The following is a 20295-nucleotide window of genomic DNA, read 5'->3' as shown; positions in this document are numbered from 1 at the left end:
TTTTTATTGTGTTCGTTTATTATTGTTAAAAATAAAAAAATATTATTTTAATATATATTTTAGTTAATTTTTTTTTTTAAAATAACCTTTCCTGCATTTAATTACCACATTTTCAAATAGAATTTTAACAGTTAAAACTATTATAGTTTTTGTTTGAATCATTGAATTTTGAAGCATGCTATTAAGATTATTATAAAACAAATACAAAAATTTAATCTTATATTTATTAAATAAACTTTAAAATATCTTGATTATTGTCTTGAATGAAAAAAATATAGATAGTAGAAAATTAGGATGGGAAGGATATTTTTATTTTTTAAAGATAAAAAATCATTTTAAAATTTTATCAGAGACAAATTTATTTATATATATATTCTTAAAATAAATACATTTTTGTTTCCTTTTACAACTAGATACTAAAATTATAAATAAATTATTTATTAAAAAAGTTAAATATCTTAAATTATTTATTATAGTTTTTAAATACAGCACATACTTGACAAATCTCAAAATAGCCAAATTAAATATAAATATAAGTGTTTTTTTTCTTGTTGTTTGGGAGTGTGGTTGTGGATGTTTTTTAAAATTTTTTTCACTCAGAAAAATATGTTAATAATTTTTTTTTTTTTTTAAAAAATTATTTTTAAAATTAGTATATCAAAATAATTTAAAAACATTAAAAATATTTTAATTTAAAATAAAAAAAATTTAATTTTTTTTTAAAAATGTATTTGGTCCCATTACCAAACAGTCACTCTGAACTGGGGGATAAAATTAATCTTGATGTGCATAATTAATTAAAAATACTATTACGTTGAAAGGAATAAAAATCCAGCAAGAAATATTTTAGTTGCTGCAGTACAAGCAATGTTTCCCTTTTTATAGGACAAATTAAGAGCAGTTTTTTTCTTACATCTGCATGTGTGTCCACTTTTTGGCAATTAGCTTTGGCCCTCGGTTTCTTGGCTGCATCTCTCTTTCACTGACAGTCGGTCACTGTAATTTATATGACTAATATTTCTTTTCATTATAAAAAATTATACCAGTACAGATAGATTGCTTGCTTGTGTAGTTGTTTTGTGTCAAAAAGAAGAAGAGGAAGAAGAGGATAATAATGGTAGTGGAATTACAGAGCAGTAGTGGAACAGAACAGGGCAAGGGTAGAAGAAACCAAACATATGCCAACGTGGAATTTGTGGGGATCAACCAAAACTTAAAACCCACATTCTCAGATCTCTAGGATTTCAGAATTTCAGGTTCCACTATCATGTTTGCTTGTTTCTCGAGAAAATTCTTTTTTTCTGAGGTGGGCGTTGTTATGTAAGAAAGAAAGTGATTTTGGTTTCTTTTGGAGATTTGCTCAAAGTGAGAGTTGCAAAAGGGACCATTTTCTTGTTCTGGAAGTGTATTAGGTTTTGCCTTTTTTTTTATGTGCTTCTTCTGATTCTTATAGGTAAGAAAAGGGGTTATCTTTTTATGTTATTTGCATTACAGAACAAGTTCATATAGCAGAACGTGGCTTTTGGGGTTGGTGGACAAGCTTTGATAAAAGAAGAGTAGTTGGAGTTTTGCAAAGTGAATGAAGTGAGGGTCAAAAAGTATCCATGGAAAGTAGGCGGAGTTTTGGGTTCTGCACAGTGGTATTTCTGGTTTTGGCATTGATGGAGATTTCTTCTGCCACTCTTTCTCCTACTGGTATAAACTTTGAAGGTCAGTCAACCTTTCTCACGGGATCTTCTCCATCTCACTTTCTCTTGCTCATTACAGCTTCTGTCCACAGAAAAAGTATGTTATTTTGCAATTTTTCTGTAGTAATATTATTCATTTTTGGAGAAAGTTAATCTTATCCTCTACTAAATGCTTTTATGGCCTACAAGGGATTTCTGAACTACCCTCATTATCCCATCCTCGTACTTTAAAATTTATTTTACTTGTTACCATTAATTTTCGTGATATAAAAGCACCGTAGCTTTAAAATATCTTCTTGGATAATTGATGGTACTTCATTTATGGAGAAGCTCATAGTGTTGATTTTTGCTACTTGTTTCAATTGAAAATTGAGCAGTGGTAGCTTTGGTGGCCATAAAAACTGCTCTACTCGACCCATATAATGTTCTGGAGAATTGGGATATCAATTCTGTTGATCCTTGTAGCTGGAGGATGGTTACTTGCTCCCCAGATGGATATGTTTCTGCTTTGTAAGTTGCTTCTTTTGTTCTTACGTACATATATATTTTCATTTATATGTACTTCCTATATATCTTTTTTTTGCAGACCATGCCACTAAGTGAATGTTTTTATTTTTTTCCTTGCAATTTTAAATAGGGGACTTCCTAGTCAGAGCTTATCTGGGACTTTATCTCCGTCTATCGGCAATCTCACTAACCTGCAATCAGTGTAAGTCATAACCTTTTGTTTTTGCTGAGCAGTGATGGCATAATTCTTGAGTAGTATCGCTGAAATGCGATTCATACTTGCATAAATATGTAGGTTGCTGCAGAATAATGCCATTTCAGGTCCTATACCTGTTGCAATTGGCAAGCTGGAGAAGCTTCAGACACTTGATCTCTCGAACAATACATTTAGTGGAGATATGCCCACTTCTTTGGGGGACCTCAAGAACCTGAATTACCTGTGAGTTTCAAAATTTTTGTTATTTACTCCGGTTTCTTCAGAAGATGCTGCATGACTTGGAATATTTCTTATTTAGATTAACGCACATTCTTACCCTTATGTTGTCTTCTGAGAAATTCAGGCGATTAAATAACAATAGCCTTACTGGACCCTGCCCCGAGTCTCTGTCCAATCTCAAAGGTCTCACACTTGTGTATGTCCTCCTTGCACCTATGCAACCCACTGATTGCTTTTTTAATAGTTATTGTTAGTTTTGTGAACATACCTATTCACCATTGTAAGTGATGCTATGCTTTTAGGGATCTTTCATTTAACAATCTGAGCGGTTCCTTGCCAAAAATATCAGCAAGAACTTTCAAGTGAGATGCTGTTTCTGTGTCTTTGAAAAATGCTTGCTCCTCATACTAGTTACATTTTTTATTACTTAATTGGAAATCTCTTTTCATTTCAGAGTTACGGGTAATCCTTTAATATGTGGACCTAAGGCCAGTAACAGCTGTTCTGCTGTCTTTCCAGAGCCTCTTTCTCTCCCACCAGATGGTCTGAATGGTGCTTATCATATGTTTAATTTATTTTTTCTGTTTGTTTTTATCTCCATAAGGATAGATCATATATGTTTCTTTGCTTCTCTGTGGATTCATAGGTCAATCCAGCTCTGGAACAAATGGTCACCGTGTGGCTATTGCTTTTGGTGCAAGCTTTGGTGCTGCCTTTTCCACCATAATAGTTATTGGGTTACTTGTTTGGTGGCGATATAGACACAACCAGCAAATTTTCTTTGATGTCAATGGTTAGTTTTATACTCCATTTTTCATTTCTTCATTTTTCCTATGGTTGTTCTATAAATGCAAGGAACCAAGGCACCAACTATAGTTCGTATTATGCTCACATCTGTCATCATGGAAAGTGAGTTGTCGAAAAAGCCATACAGTTGGTTGCTTTTGACTCATTATAATGGCTCCAGCTATGAATTTTAGTGTTAATTGTCTGAGAAAAAAGAACAATAAATATAATCCCTTAAAAAATTAGACTGTAACACACTGTTTGCAGCATTATTTCCACACCAAGTGAAACTATGCGTGAACTCATAGGACAATGTGATGGTCATACATTATATATAATGTTTCTTTCACCCCAAAATTATACCTGAACTCATAGGATAACCTGCCCTTTGTATTTGTTATGTCGTACTGCATTTTCGGAAAATGCAGCTTTAATATAGTCATGGCTACAGAAAAGGAGGGTGAGTGGAAGAGAATTTGAATACTCTAGTGGTTTCAAGTCCAGGAATTTTACCATCGCACCAGTAACAACTCTTTTATATCTGCTGTTTCAAATAATTGTAAAATGTGTTTTGTTTAGATATTCAATCTGCATATAGTATTCTCAAAGTTTGAATTTGTATCCTCATGGTTGCACCTCAGAAACCTTACAACCACTGTGCCAAGCAAAGGACCTTTCTTAGCTACATTTTTTTAATTCTTCTAAATTTATTTAATTTTGATTATTCTTGATTCACTTCATTCATTCTGTTTATGATTTTACTCTTTTTCCTGCATTTTCCATTAAACCTGGATTCTCAACTATGTGTTGCTTGTCAGAGCAATATGACCCAGAGGTATGCTTGGGCCATGTAAGAAGGTATACATTTAAGGAGCTGCGTACTGCAACTGATCATTTCAGTTCAAAGAATATTCTCGGGACAGGTGGATTTGGCATTGTGTACAAGGGATGGTTGAATGATGGAACTGTGGTGGCTGTCAAAAGGCTGAAGGACTTTAATGTTGCTGGTGGTGAAATCCAATTCCAGACAGAAGTAGAAACCATAAGTTTGGCTGTCCATCGAAATCTTCTAAGGCTCTCCGGGTTCTGCACAACTGAGAATGAAAGGCTTCTTGTTTACCCCTATATGCCGAATGGAAGTGTAGCATCTCAATTAAGAGGTCAGTAAAAATGAACTCTCCAGTTTTTAGTAATTGTTGCCCAATTTTTATTGTCTAAAGATTTTAAACTTGCATGTGGCATGCTAATAACCCCAAATGTGGTCATAAACCATATAGCAAGTATACACATAAAGAATCTACTGACAGAAAAGATGCATCCTCACTATTGCCATGCCATTACCTTTGTGACAATCTTTCAAGCATGGACATCATATGACTAATTCATCAGTGGGCACCACCAAAGTAACACCATTGATGCACAAGAGCTTCTGAGGTGACTCGAAGGACCAGTGAAACCTCCGCCACCATTTCAGTACCTATCTACTGCCACTGCCACAATTAAGTGAATGCTCTTCCCCTGGTGCCAAGTGTCTGTTTGTTGTAATTTGGCAGCTTACCTTTTCTGACCGAATCTCAAGCATCCACCCCCTAATAGCCACAAGATTCTACATAAAAATACGAAACTTGGTATATCAGAATTAACTTCCAATTTTGTTGTTCATAATTAAATTTAAATCCAGTCTTAGCTAATATTGCTGTGTTTCATCTCCATTCTTCCGAGTACGTCCTTTAAGAAAACATTTATTGGAAATGATATCTTTGCAAGTTTAGCTTTAAGTTTACATTCTTAAATGAACTCATCTAGAGCTCATTGTTTGCTTTACAGTTGAGTTTCTCATCCTATATGGTAATTTAGCGTATCATCCCACTTGACTGTTTTGGCCAATTGAAATTTTCATGTAATGAGATATGGCACTTCTGTTTGTTGGAAAATTAACCACATCATTGTTTTGGCAAACTGGCACATCAGCTCACCTGTTTCAGCCACCATGGTTAAGCCCCCTTTCCTTTATTTCTAATTGCCTGCTCGAGTTTAATCTCATTGTTTGTGGGTTCCATCTTCAGATCATATTCATGATCGACCAGCTTTGGACTGGGCAAGAAGAAAGAGGATAGCTCTAGGTACAGCTAGGGGGCTCCTATATTTGCATGAGCAATGTGACCCCAAAATTATTCATCGTGATGTCAAAGCGGCCAACATTTTATTGGATGAGGACTTTGAGGCAGTTGTTGGAGATTTTGGGTTGGCAAAGCTTTTGGATCACAGAGATTCCCATGTGACCACAGCTGTTCGTGGCACCGTCGGTCATATTTCTCCGGAGTATTTATCAACAGGTCAGTCATCGGAAAAGACTGATGTGTTTGGGTTTGGGATCTTGCTTCTTGAGCTAATCACAGGTCAGAAGGCATTAGATTTTGGAAGGGCAGCAAACCAGAAAGGCGTCATGCTTGATTGGGTACACACTCTCTCTGTCTTTCCACTCTCTCTCGCTGTCTATCCTCCCCTGCTTCACCCCTCCATCACCTTGTAGCTTTTTTTAACCATGAATATATAATTGAAAGATAACATGATGAACTCAGCACTTAAATTGTGGACTTCTGGCATTTAGGACATTTGAGGTGGACTGTCTTGAGATTGTGCAACGACTTGTTAGCATTCTCAATATCTGCTCCTAACGGTGCATTAGATGTTTCCAACAACATTAACAGGAAAAGAAAAGAAAAAAGCATGATCAACTTCAATTGTTGACTTTTCAGTTAAGATAGAATTCTTCAATGACAGAAATTCCAAGAATTCCACTAAGTATTGTTGAGTCTGAACAAACTGATCCGGGATCATTCTGCATTCAGATAATCAACACCACCTCATCTTTGCTCTTTTTTTCAGGTGAAGAAGCTCCATCAGGACAGAAAGCTAAATCTCATGGTGGATAAGGATCTTAGAGGCAAGTTTGACAGAATTGAATTAGAAGAAATGGTTCAGGTTGCTCTTTTATGTACTCAATTTAATCCTTCTCACCGGCCAAAGATGTCTGAAGTACTAAAGATGTTAGAAGGTGATGGTTTAGCTGAGAAATGGGAAGCCTCACAAAAAGTGGAGACCCCAAGGTTCCGATCATGTGAAAACCCTCCTCAAAAATATTCTGATTTTATAGAAGAATCCTCCCTTGTGGTAGAAGCAATGGAGCTTTCTGGTCCTCGGTGACTATCATTTCTTCCTCAACACCTCCTTGCGTGATCAAACATGAAGTTGCAAAACTTTGAAAATGAAAAATATGTAATATTGTTGATAGTTGTTGAGTGCATGTATTCATCTGTAAAAAGCGAAAGGAAAGCCATGTATAAAACAAACATCTCGGTTCTTTCTTGGAAGATGAGTTTGAGCTGATTGCTCCCAGCTGAGATCTCTGGAAAATTTTGGAAATGTGTTTGTGATTATAGAGACCTGAAATTTAATTTAGTCGATGCTGACATTTTGCCTTGGTAGCCAAAAATGTGTTGATGCAAGTGTTTCGAATCTGTATGATTGTATATATGCTCGTTTGACCGCTCGGGCTGCGACCTGCAATGACCATTGCTTCCACCCTAAAAACATAAAATAAACGACGGGAACTCGGTTGTGCTTCCCATACCATATATTATATCTCTAAGGTAGATTGTAGATTATCTAGACTTGGAGATGGATCCCATTGAAGGAGGGTGGCTGCAGTCATGCTGATCGTTTCCTTTCTCTTTCATTTATTTTGGGTTTTGGCAAACAAGGCAATCGTGTTTCATTATTGCTCAAAAAGGAACCAAGGCCCAAGTACTAAGAGGCCAACCGAGACCAAACCAAAAAACCCAGAAATAAAATCAATTCTAAGCAAGATGATCTGACAATATGTCGGATGATAAGTGTATTAACTTGTATTCTTTAGATCATTCCGTCTTGATAAACCTCTGCTGTAAGTTTTTCAATTAGGGTTAGAATAGCTTGTTGATGTGGAGCGGGAAATAGTCATCATCGTTATGTACGTTTGTCACCTTACAAGCAATGAAGATGCAAGTTCTCTTTAGTTGCAATTGTGATGGGAAATTATCAAATATTGTTCTGAGGGGATTTGATCGTTTGCAAGTAATTTATGACCGTGCTGAACGCATGAAGTTGGAAGGATGTCGATGAGTAACAATTAGCCCTGGATTTTATGGATTAGATTGATAAAAAAATAGTTCAAGATATTGAAATAAACAGTTTAATTCAAAATAATTGTAATTTTTAATCCAATTATTGAATCAAACTCAAATTTTACAAATATATTCCTGATAGAAGATTAAACTTTACTCGGTCAGTAGTTCCTTCCCTGGACTCATTTGCTTTCAGATTCGCAAAATTCCACTATGAAGGCCATTGAAATTACCTTTAAAGTTTCAGACTATAATTTAGACTTTTTGCTTGTTGATTTCATATTTTATTTTTATTATTTTTCTTACTTGGTTGTTTCCTAGTTATTCACGGATGTTTTAAACCAGATTTTATAAGTTTTTTGCTGAATAAAACCACATATATTTGCAACTTTAATGGTGTTTTATCCAGAGTTCAGACACATGTTAAACTCGAATCTACAACTTTTTTTTCCTCGTTAGATGTACAATAGTCATGCATACTCTGTTATGTGGTTTTGCATTCATTTTCTAGGAATTGATTCATATTAATTGGAAAGTTCCAATCAGGTTCAAAAAAACAAAACAAAACAGAAAAAGTAACCGGATTAATGCATTCAGAGACGGGGAGAGATGTTCACATTAGCATATAATCAGGTGAACTGGTGCTTCATTTCATGATGGAACTGACACACACACTTGGTAATCAACAGCAGAAAAAAGAACACTCACCACAAGGTCTTGCTGAGGTACTTCTGCTTAGAACACAAACCTTTTTATTATCAACATAATACAGAAAGGAAAAACCAGAAAAGAGTCGTGACCGTGCCGTTTCTGTGACTTGCCGGTTTGCCAGATATGCATTGGCCAAAGACTTTGCTGGCTTTCAGAGCAAAAGCTTCATGTTGTAGCCAGCATAGACAATGACCAAGCACAAGCAAACTGTTAAATTCTGGAGGAGGGTGTGAGGAACCCCTCGGCCCTCGCTTTTAAAGGCCCTTGGATGAATGAATATTCTTGACAAGAGACTTCCATGCCTATCAGATTCAAGTAGCTGACAGGTAGGTTTTAACGATGATCCAATGAGCTCTTATAATAAAAGCTAGAGGTGAAGTTACTCCATTGCTGTAGGCTTTAAATAGGTTGATGTGCTCAGAGGCATAGGATTCATTTCTTGATAAAAATCATGATCTGTTCTTTATTTTCTAAAACAATTCTTGCTTTTCCTAAAAATGGTCCACCATTACAAGTTATGGATGAAAAAGTTCCTAATAATTAATTACATGTCTTGATTATCTAGATGACTTTCATACCCTTCACCTTTTAATTCGTCTGTCCCTAATATTTATATATACTAATCTAAAATCCATAAATACATAATACTTGGTATTGGTACAGCGGTGGAAAATATTTTTAATTAAAAATGCTATTTATTTTAAAATATATTAAAATATTTTTTTTAATTTTTATATCAACATATTAAAATTATCAAAAAACATTATTTTCAAGTGATAAGTACTAATTTATCATGAAATTAATAAGATTGATAATTTTTAGATTAATTAATACTAGAGCTAGCAATATCACTATCATCCATAAACAAGGATCAACCTCTCAATCTCTTGAAAATTTAGCAATTGATTATAAAAGGTGTTAAAAAATCATCTTAATCCAATAATTTAAATTGTTAAGTGAGGTTCTAACATATGATTTATATTATTCTCTAACACATCCCTTCAATTGAAAGCTCATTTAAGCTAAAAACTTACAAAAATTTACACTACCTTATGCTTAATTTTTATCAAATAAATAGGAATGATGAGATTTAAACTCGTAACCACTTGATCATTAAAGCTTTAATATCATATTAAAAAATCATCTCAATTCAATAGCTTATACCAATAAATAAGATCCAAACAAATGATGTATATTATAATATTACATAAGGATACTAATGTCAATGTAATAAAAGATGGGCAGCCCGGCTACTTTTCTTGGTTGCATGCATTACTTTTCATTATTGGACTCTGTAACTTTCCGTGTTGTCTGAGTGGATCCACTAACTCGTGCCTATCTACATCCTTTCCCATCTCCAAATCCTCCTAACATGTCCACTAATCCCATCTTTTGTGGCAGTCGTTAGCCATTGATAGCTTGTTCAATCACAGCAAAGAAAACCAACCAGCCAGTCAGCTGCCAGCAATGTCGGCTTTTCTTAGAATTAACTAAGGGCACTAGCTAGCAAACCTACATGCCAAGGCAAGTCGTAGCTAGCTAGCCAAGTCCAGAAAGGTCCATTGTTGCTTCCTTATCTTTCTCACCCTTCCCTTCATGATCTCCAGCGGATTTTCACCTTGTTCCCGTAATCTACTAGAAGTGAGGCGTGTCATCACCCTTATTACGGCCATATACATAGTTTATGATATGGAAAACTGCAGTATTACTTCATGGTTTGAAGTTACAAATATTATAATACGAAGGTGATATTTAAAACTCCAGTCTAATCTAGTGAATATATGCCAAAATGAGATAATTAAACGGTCATTCTACTCTCTACTTTTTCCAAATTATTATTTCTTATTTTATACTTCTTCATCAACTTAATACCCTATAATGGGTCTCGTGCTGTGAAAAAAGCAGCAATATCCTTCCTTTTGTTATTAATAGTGTAGTATAAGGTGTTTTTTAAAAATAATTTTGCTTAAAAATACACCAGTATGATTTTGTTTCAGATTTTTTAAAATATTAGTGCATTAAAATCACCTAAAAACAAAACTACCATACTCCATAACACTCATGCACAAAAAAGCAATCATAGTTAGACGACCCATCTGTACTTGTTATTTAATGCAAACAAATAAACTAGTACTATATTTGATAAAAGTTATTAGATCCACCTTAGTCCATGACCTATTCAAAACTTCGGTCATGGAATGAGCGAATAAATTCGGGTCAATTCAAAACAACATCATAACAATGTGTTTTGAAAGTCAAATAAAGTTTTGATTGAATCGTGTATTAACTTGTGAAGTTGTCTGAATTTAATTGAGTCAACTACCATTATTTTTTTAATTTAATCTCGAATTAACCCCATGAGACTAATTCGAGTTTAATAACATTATTTTTTATTTATGTTTAATTAGAGGTTTTCACTTTGCCCATTTCATTGATTCTTTATCTTTTATATTATGTGATATCAATATTACAAGTTAAATGTCTTATAAGTCATGACATTATAGTCTATTATCTTTAGGTCTAATAATATTACACACTGATTTTGTTAAATCGGGTAACAACTAATTAGGTGAGATGGTGTAAAATTCATATGAGGTCGTGAAACGGCTAGGAAGGCCAAAATAATTTAAGCTTATTGCTGAGCGACTCTAGTAATTTGGATATGGATGGTTATATCATATTATATATGTAGTTCGATCGGTTTTAAAATTATGACCATGAATTGTAATTGTCATAAACATAAACATTGTTATCATCATCTATTTTCAGTTGATCATATGATAATCTCATATAGTTAATATCCACTTTGAATTTAGCATCACTTATGAACCAAGTTGCATGTTATACCAAAGAAAAGTATTGATCACTTTGAATTTGACATAACTTATAAACCAAGTTGCATGTTATACCAAAGAAAAGTATTGATTGGTAAAGAGTTTTGGGCGATTGTTGTACAAAAAAAAATCTTCAAATTAGAGATTATAAGAATGTTAACAATAGATAGGGATAATGGATGTTGAAAGATAAGAGATGAGAAATACTGGAAAATAACTTATTAAAAAAAATAGAAGATATAAACTAATTTATTTAAATTGAAAAGTTGAGAATTACAATAGATAAATAATATTTAATACATTTTTTTTTCTAATCATTTCTTGAGTTTACATCCTTCTTGTCGATAAAAAAAACATCTCATACATGATATATATCATCTTCCATCCATCCTTTCTAACAAAATAGTCTTCATCTGCATGTATATAAATTTATCCTTAAGATAAAAATATATATTAATAAAGTATTATAGGACTCATCACGAGCATTTATCACTTAAAAGAGAGAGAAAAAGAAAGAGAGAGAGAGAGAGAGTTTGTTTTTATATTGCAATAAACCAAAAATTGATAACTTGTTTTGATTTATAAAAGCAAAGGTAAAGTTACAGTTATACCAAATGAATCCTGATTATAGTAACTACATTCTCTGCTTGCTCAAGATATGTTCGACCTTTAGGGTCTAAAAGTACCTTTGTTAGACTGCATGTATTGTGATTTGGTTATAAAGAGTGGTAAAGATTTTCTGATGAGGAAGAGGATGAAGTCCCTTATATTAGAGTTCAAGATTGTTTATATAATCTTAAATTCACATGGATTTGTTGTATATAAGGGCAAAATAATTTATACGTTTGCGATTTATTTTTTATTATTTAGTGACAATGTTATAAAGCAACAATGAACCACTGTAAAAATTGATCACCACTCTAAGATTTATGGGCTAAGTTTTGTTTATGCTAACTTATATATCAATTTCCTTTATGATGTGTGGGTGAGAAGTGTGTTTGCATTTAATAAATGTACATTTTGTCTCTTTGATTAGTGACAAATTGACAAGTTTAACCAAGACTGGCTTATTCGGGTCAAGTTTTGTACTCGAGGGCGACTATCCTTTAGGAGGTTATGACTCTTAGCCAATAAAAAATGAGCTCACTTTCATTAAGTGAAGAGTTGATCTAGACCCATTTATAGGCCTATTAGTGCCCAATTGCATCTTGGGTTGGTGGATACTTAAGGTGTATGTTTGGGCCCATTGTGACTCTAGGTTTGTAATCACCTCGCCCCGAGGGGGTGTGAAAAGCGCTATAAACTTAGGTATATAGCCTTAAACCTGGGTCTATTAATAGCTTTCACTAATGTTTTTGTTTTTTATTCACAGGAGGTAGATAGATAAGAATTCTACACTGTTATTGGGAGGAACAATTAGAGCATATCGTGGAAGAAAATGGAAAAGAAAATCAGTGAAAAGAAAGTTTGCTACAACAATTGGATTTCTTTTTATCAAATTAGCACAATAGCCAAAAGTATTTTTCAAACTAGCGTAGTTGGGAAAAATATTTCCCAATCTAGCATAGCAATGAAAATTATGCATGTAGTACTTGCACAACCTATTAAGACGTGCATATACTACATGCATGTATATTAGTCGCACATATACTATATATGTAACCATTTAGTCATAAATGTAGTATATACGTAATTGCCTGATTTCAAAATTCATAACCCTTTTCCCTCATTTTATTTTTTTTCCCTTTTCTTTTACCTCCTTCCAGCACCACTTAAAGCTCAGCCCTTTGATTTCTTTCTCTACAGTGAAAAAACTTTTTTTTTTCAGTGCGACAAACCTTATATTTCTCATTCTCTATTATTAGTTCTCTCTCTATCTCTCCACCCATGACAATCTCTCTTCCTCGCCACTACCACCTCTTACAATAGCTCTTTTTAAACCAATTTAAGCTAAAATTCACTTCCCCCTATATTAATTTGATGTTTTTCTTGGTTAATTTATGGGTTTTTTAGTGTTAGAGTTTTAGTATTTTTGTTAATTTTTCCTAAATTAACTATAATTTATGTTGATTATATATAAAGTAGTCAATTAATAGTATAAATTACATTATTAGTGAGAAAACCCAATGAATTATATTGCGTTTATTATGTTAGGGTTTTAGGGTTTAGTTTAAGGGTTTTTTAATTTATCACTAGCATTGTAACTTGATTAATTAGCTATATTGATAAATTAATATTGTATTTTGTTGTGCTTTTTTATATATATAAAAGGTCTTCTATAGTGGGAGTATTATGTTATTATAGTGGTAACATTATTGATAATGTTAATGGTATCACTTAACATGTCGAGTTCTGTGGTTTAAAATTAGACAATTCATTTACCAAACTTAAAAACTTAGTATGTTAAGGGATTGGGTGGAATTTGTTCGAAATTGACGTTGACATTACTCGAAGGATGCTAGGTGGGGGTCATCCAAATTGTTATGGCGATGTGTCCATTGCTAGTGATATGAGTTTTAATACAATGATTGAGTTGGTCACTGTAAATGGTTTGCAAATGTTAGAGCTCTACTTGAATAGTACCTAAACAAGAAAACTTCTCAAGTTTGGAGTTTACTCGAGTCCTAAGTTATGGTCAAAAGACCACACAAGCATAACAAATAACAGGTTCGTTTAGGACATGTGGTGATGTAATGAACCTAATATAAACTCAAAAAATTATGTATATTAAAAGCTTGGTTGGGTATTGTAACTACTCCTTACTATTATGATGAGTTTAAACTGAGTGACAAGGAAGGTAACATTTATGTCGATGATGTAGTTGAGGAATATGAGCAAGCTGAGCTAATAAATCAAATACTAGAACTTTTCATTCCTGAATTTAAAGATGTTAATGGGTCTACTCGTATGAAAAGCTTTGATTGAGCTTTGAGTCTTAGGAACTCTAGCTTAACTACTAAGTTGAAGGTTGGACAAATATTTTGAACTAAAGCTATTTTGATTAATACACTTAAACTGTGGCATGTAAAAAGTTCACTACAATACAATGTGCAACATATAACCACAACCTATGTTCAATTACAATATAAGCATGAACTAGCATGTCAATGATATTTGCGTGGAGGATATAACAAGAATTCCAATTTATTTGAGATTTTAAAATTAAAAGAGTCTTATACATGTCACGGCCTAATGGTTATGCAAGCCCACTGTTAGATTATGATTTTATTGTTAATGTGATGTTGACTATTGTCAAAATTGAAATAAGTAATAAAATTGAAACCATTCAAGCTATTATTCACCACATTCGAGCTAGAGAGGGAAGAAGTGATGGCGAGCTTGGAAGGTGGCTAGGGAATTGAGGTTGAAGATGAGTTGATGTATCAGGGCTTGTTTTTGTTTTGGGTTCAGTTTGGGGCTGGCGTTTGGTTTAAGAATAATAAGTTTAGGTTTTTTTTTTTTTTTTTTTTGTGGGGGAGAGAATATGAGAAACATAGTTTTTTGGTTATTTTTTTAAAAAAATTTCTAGTCTCACCCTTTTTTTTTGTGTAAGATTACCACCTAATTATAGGTGAAAATGTTTGTCTTCTCCCTTAATTGCTTGGTTCCCAAGCAACTAAAAAATTATTTTGGTCCTTCATTTTCTTCCTTTACATTTTGATCTCTTTTTCCAAATATTTTTTATCTTTGATTTTTTTTATTTTTTGAGAAAAACAACGTCGACTCAGTGAGAAAATTAATGATTTTGAAAACAGCGCATTAAAAGTTGAACTCGAAGAAATTTAAAATTTAAATTCTTTTAAGATAACATTAAAAATACTAAAAATATTACAAATATATTAAGAATATATTTTTATTTTTTATATTTAAAAAATATTTAAAAGAACAGGGATGGAAATAGTACAAGCACGAGAAGTATACATGCATGTCATGATAGGTTTTGTATGTCCTGTATACTAGTCTTCCTTGACTATGCTAGATTAATAAATAAATATTTTTTTAAAAATAAATAAAATTAGCTGCTATCCTATGCTAGGGTTAAAAAAACAGCTACAACGTTAGTATATAGGGGTAGGAAGGGCGGATTTGAGTTTGTCACGATTTGCCCTCTCGAAAGAACCAAAATGTTGGTAAGTCAATAAATCAATCAGTTACTGAATTTGACAAGTATCAAACTTTGCGTCGGCTTGCTCGAAGAAAAGAAGAAAGAGACACGTTGAGGCCACGCCACCACACTTATTTCACTATTCGGCCGAACCCATACGATTTTTGGTTCCCATAAAGTTCCCTTCCTTGGTCATCTGTCCTTCGGGATGTCAAGGGGCCGCATGCCAAGTCCACTATACAAATCTAGTAAAAAAGTAAAAAGAGAATATTTTACAATTTTTTAATATTAATAATATTAAATCGAGCTGGCCGGATATCGGATATATATCGAATTCATTTGCATTCCTATTTATCCTCGGAAGAAATATGACAAGTTAAAACCCAAATTGTAAGTCTAGCTCGATACTAGGGGCTACTACTGAACTTGTTTATATTGATTTGTACCTCTATAAAATATTCAAATATTGAATCTTACTGTAGAAAGAGTTGATTGGATCCTTATCTAGATTTGTTCGGAACACACACCATCAACAGTTAACATTGTAATTTCTCTTGATTATATAATTTTGATAATGCTGAAACTAATTAATATTTAAAATTGCAAAAAAAAAAAAAAATAGTGAAATCTATTTCTTTATTTTTTGAATCGATAAAAATAGAAATTTTATTAGATAAAATTGATGGATGCAAGAGCCATTCATTCAAAGAGAATAATGCAATCTCGATGGCAAGAAGATCGAGAGTATGATAGCAATTGTTTTTAAAATAATTTTTACTCAGAAATATATTAAAATATTATATTTAAAAAAAATTATTTTGATAAAACAATTTAAAAATATAAAACATCAATTTAAAATAATTTTTTTAATGACACCGTTTAAAACACGATTCAAAAGGGGATTTAAGGAATTTTTCTTTTCCAACTTACGGGCAACCTAATTACAATTCCTTGTAGTAAGAAATAAATTTTGGTGGAGTTAAAAGGAATGGCTAAGACGAAAGACATCTAGGAGGATCGTATGACAGTCTGAGACATTAAAAATCATTATCGATCATTGCAAGAGAAACAGCAGCTTGGAGAGCCAGAGTTTCAAGTGTGGCAGAATCAGTTGTATGATGGAAATGGACGCCTTGAGCATGAATAACCGAACCCAAACTACTTCGAACGACAATGCCAGCTCCTCCAATATGGCTTTAAAGAATTGACAGCAGCATCAGAGTTATACTTCAAGAAACCCGGCGGCGGAGGAGACCAACTAGGAGCATTAGCCTGTTTAATTCTCACAGAGGCCGAGAAGATAAGAAACTTCCCTCATCAGATTCAACTTTCAAGCTCTTGGGAAAATGCTTTTTGTAAAATTTGATCAGTAGGCCAGTCTAAGCTAGGGATTGAAAGACTAGATCATTTCTGGCCTTCCAAAGACGCCAGCATACGCAGCATGCAGGCTAATTCCAACTTAGCCAAACCATCGGTCTTATTCCGAGAAATCATCATTGGGAGAAAATCAACAAAGCGAGCTAGGGGGAGAGACGAGACTACTGACAAGCCTCATGACATTAATTTGCTAAAAATATGAAATTCAGATGCAGATATAAGACCACAACAATGTCAAGTGTGGGGAAAAAATAATTCTTGGATGGTTTATTTGTTCATGTGCGTAAAAATAATCATTTCAGATTTTTTTACTTAATTTTTTTTCTTAATCATAACAAGTTTTTATTTATTAAACAATGTCTCAAATTAAGAAAATTACGTTTTTTTAAAATAAAAAAAGAAATACATGGCCATGAAAAATATTTTTTTAAAAAATTAATTTTTTTCTTTTTTTTAATTCAAGTTATTAGAATTTTCATGAATATATTTTAATTATCATTAATTCTTATTTAATAAATCATATTACTGATAAAAAAAATATTATTATAAAAAAGTTATATTTTTATTAAAAAATATATATTTTTTAAGATTTTAATCATTATTTTTATCTCGAATATCAATTTTAATTTTTATATAATTAAATAAAAATAAAATTTAAAAAATAATATTATCATCATAAAGTCATTGTGCTAATAATTAAAAGAAAAGTTAAGACAAGTGGAGAAAGCATTGTAGCTTTTTTTTATAAAATATCGTGACTTGCTACAATATCTTCTCATATTGGTTTTTTTATTGAACACCTGGCTTTTTTTCCTTTTCCTTTTGTTTTTGTTTTTTTTTGTGATTTTTTTCAAAATTATTTTTGTTAATTTTATTTTTTAATATTGAGATGGTTGAGAATTTAACTTTGTAATTTTTTTTTATTTTGCCATTCTATGATGGTAGTGTGGTTTGCAGGTTTGTCAATGTAACTCAGGATGCCCCAGTTTATAGGTTTAGTGGAGTTTTTTTTTTTTTAATTGAACTTGACTTTTTTATAGTCTATTTTTTTTTCATATAGTTAAAAAATAGTTTTGGAGAAAAAATCATTTATTAAACTTTATAAAGTAACAAAAATTAAAGGATGTAGGGAAACCATTGTTCACCCAATACTCATTGCACTTTAGATTGCTACAGTGTCTCCCTGTATTGGTTTTTTTTTTCTTGAACACATGTTTTTTTTCCTTTCCTTTTGGTTTTTTTTTGTTATGATCTTTTTCAAAATTATTTTGTTGATTTTAATTTTTAATATTGAGATAATTGAGAATTTAGCTTTGTAATTATTTTTTATCTTTTATGACGTTAGCGTGGTATTGAACTTGACTTTTTATGGGTTAACATGGTTTGTCAAGGTAACTCAAGATGCCCCTGACTTTGGTGGGGTTTCTTTCTCTTTTTTTTTTTTAATTGAACTTTACTTTTTTATAGTTTATGTTTTTTCTCATATAGTTAAAAAAATGGTTCTGGAGAAAAATCATTTATTAAATTTTATAAAGTAACAAAAATTAAATGATACGGAGAAACCATTGTTTACCCAACACCCATTGCACTATGGGTTATAATAGTAATCCATAGTGTTTTTTTTTTTTTCCTTTTTTTTATTTTTTTGTTTTTGAATTTTTGTTATGATTTTTTTTTCAAATATATTTTTGTTGATTTCATCTTTTGAAATTGAGATTGTTGAGAATTTAACTTTGTAATTTACTTTTTTTTATTTTGTCTTTATATAAGATTAACGTGGTTTACGGGTTTACCAAAGTAACCCAGATTGCCCCAATTTACGAGTTTGGTGGGTTGTCTTTTTTTTTTAAATTGAACTTGATTTTTTTATAGTCTATTATTTTTTTCTCATATAGTTAAAAACATAGTTTTAGAGAAAAGTCATGTTATTAAAAATTATAAAGTAACAATAATTAAATGGTGTGAGGAAACCATTCTTCACCCACACACATTACACTGTCAATGATAATAATAATCCACATTATTTTGCTTTCTTTCTTTTTCTTTTTGAATTTTTGTTATGACTTTTTTTTAAAATTTGATTTTGTCGATTTTATCTTTTAATATTGAGATGATTAAGAATTTAACTTCATAATTTGTTTCTTTTTATTTTATATTTTTATAGGTTAACATGGTTTGCGGGTTTACCAGAGTAATCTGGGGTGCCCTGGTTTACGAGTTTGATAGGGTGTTTTTTTTTTTTGAGATACTTTGATTTATTATGAATTTGAATAGTAAAATTATTATTTTTGCCATTCTCACAACAAAAAACTAAGCTGTTTATTTGGGATGATTGAGTTTTTTCACATAGTTATTTTGGAATTAATTAAAGACAGGTTGATCTTTTCATATTTCTTGCACAATATAATTATTTAATTGTCCTTGAAAGTAAAAAAAAAATTAACTCAGATGTAGGAGCTTTTTTGATATTTTACTTTTAACAACACATTAAAAAAACTCTATTGCCCTTAAAATTTCCAGGGGCTTATTCATATTTTTATTTAGATTTTTTTTTTTATCATCATGTGGTTTTAGAGACAACTTGATATACACACACGCGCGTTGAATACACTATATATCGAGTAAACCTCTTTACTCTATTTAAACGGTAGATGTAGTTGCAAAAAAAAAAAAACCTTTCTTGGTGTTTTTTGATTCTTCATGGCAGGGTCTACCTCCCTAGACAACACGTGCAGTGTAATTCCCTCTGATTTGGTATTGATTTTTTTTTCTCCTTTTCCTTCCTTGATTTTCATGCATGAACTTCCAATATTTCACAGCAACACTTTAATTTATTTTTTGTTTGAATTTAGTTCTTATTCTTTCAATTAATATTTTTATTTGAATTATTTTATAGAATTAAAATTTGTTTGATTTCCCTCCTATAATTAATCTTACAGATTTGGTCCTTACTTTTTTATTTATTTATTTTATTTGAGATCATTTTTAATTTTTTTTAAATTTCATCATTCATTATTTTTATTGCTATTTTTTTTTACAATGGTAAATTTTTAAATTGATACTATTTTTTCTGATTTTATCCTTCAATATTGGATTAAGCTTCTTGATTGAGCCCAAATCTATGATTTAATGAGTTGTAAATTTGGGAGATTGACACAGGTTTAGAAGATTTGTACGAGTTTATTTATTTTCCCTTTTCTTAAGCTCATGATTTTTCAATTTTATCCTTTAGTATTTGATTTAATTGAAGATCGGGCTCCATTATTTTTTTTTTTGCTTTCTATAGAATTTTTCACTAATTTTCAAAATAATTTGGGTTATGTCGAGTCTTTTTATTTGTTGTTCTTTGTTAAATTTTACTTTTTAATTAAATTAAACTAATTGCTTAAATACAAGCATGTTATGCTCACTTCATAATATTTTTGTTCACTTAAATATTTTTTTTGTTTTTTTAATTGATTTTTTTTTTGTTTTTAGCCTTTAATAAGTTGATTAGAATTGAGCTCCCTATTTTGTTTCGATTTGGATTCCATGGGATTTTCATGGTCTCATGCCTTAGATCGTGGATTTTCCTTGGATCGTAGATTTCACGGGTTAATCATGGTTGGTCCGAGTCAAGCCAATGGGTCCTGTCTCAATATTTTTTTTAAAAAATAGATCGTTCAACATGTCATCATCTCAATGT

The 20295-nt window shown here is 31.8% G+C and overlaps 1 protein-coding gene across 4 annotated transcripts; it reads left to right on the top strand.

Moving 5' to 3' along the window:
• Positions 1 to 810: 810 nt before the first annotated feature.
• On the top strand, positions 811 to 6879 carry LOC7469057 (protein NSP-INTERACTING KINASE 3). 4 transcript variants are annotated; one of them, XM_024607107.2, is made up of 12 exons: positions 813 to 1256; positions 1495 to 1710; positions 2066 to 2198; positions 2326 to 2397; positions 2491 to 2634; positions 2756 to 2827; positions 2934 to 2993; positions 3086 to 3183; positions 3278 to 3424; positions 4236 to 4577; positions 5484 to 5875; positions 6307 to 6879. In XM_024607107.2, the coding sequence occupies exons 2-12, from the start codon at positions 1605 to 1607 to the stop codon at positions 6622 to 6624; spliced, it is 1884 nt and encodes a 627-aa protein (XP_024462875.1). In that variant the 5' UTR covers positions 813 to 1256; positions 1495 to 1604; the 3' UTR covers positions 6625 to 6879. The 4 variants fall into 4 exon arrangements, with proteins under 4 accessions (XP_024462876.1, XP_024462875.1, XP_052311276.1 ...); XM_052455316.1 differs by having other exon boundaries at positions 813 to 1453; XM_024607108.2 differs by having other exon boundaries at positions 811 to 1710; positions 3086 to 3174.
• The last annotated feature ends 13416 nt before the right edge of the window (positions 6880 to 20295 follow it).

The sequence above is a fragment of the Populus trichocarpa genome, chromosome 8 (assembly GCF_000002775.5).
Source record: "Populus trichocarpa isolate Nisqually-1 chromosome 8, P.trichocarpa_v4.1, whole genome shotgun sequence".
Taxonomy (NCBI): Eukaryota; Viridiplantae; Streptophyta; class Magnoliopsida; order Malpighiales; family Salicaceae; genus Populus; species Populus trichocarpa.
The sequence above is the reverse complement of the archived record's forward strand: the minus strand, read 5'-3'. Positions and strand labels throughout refer to the sequence as shown.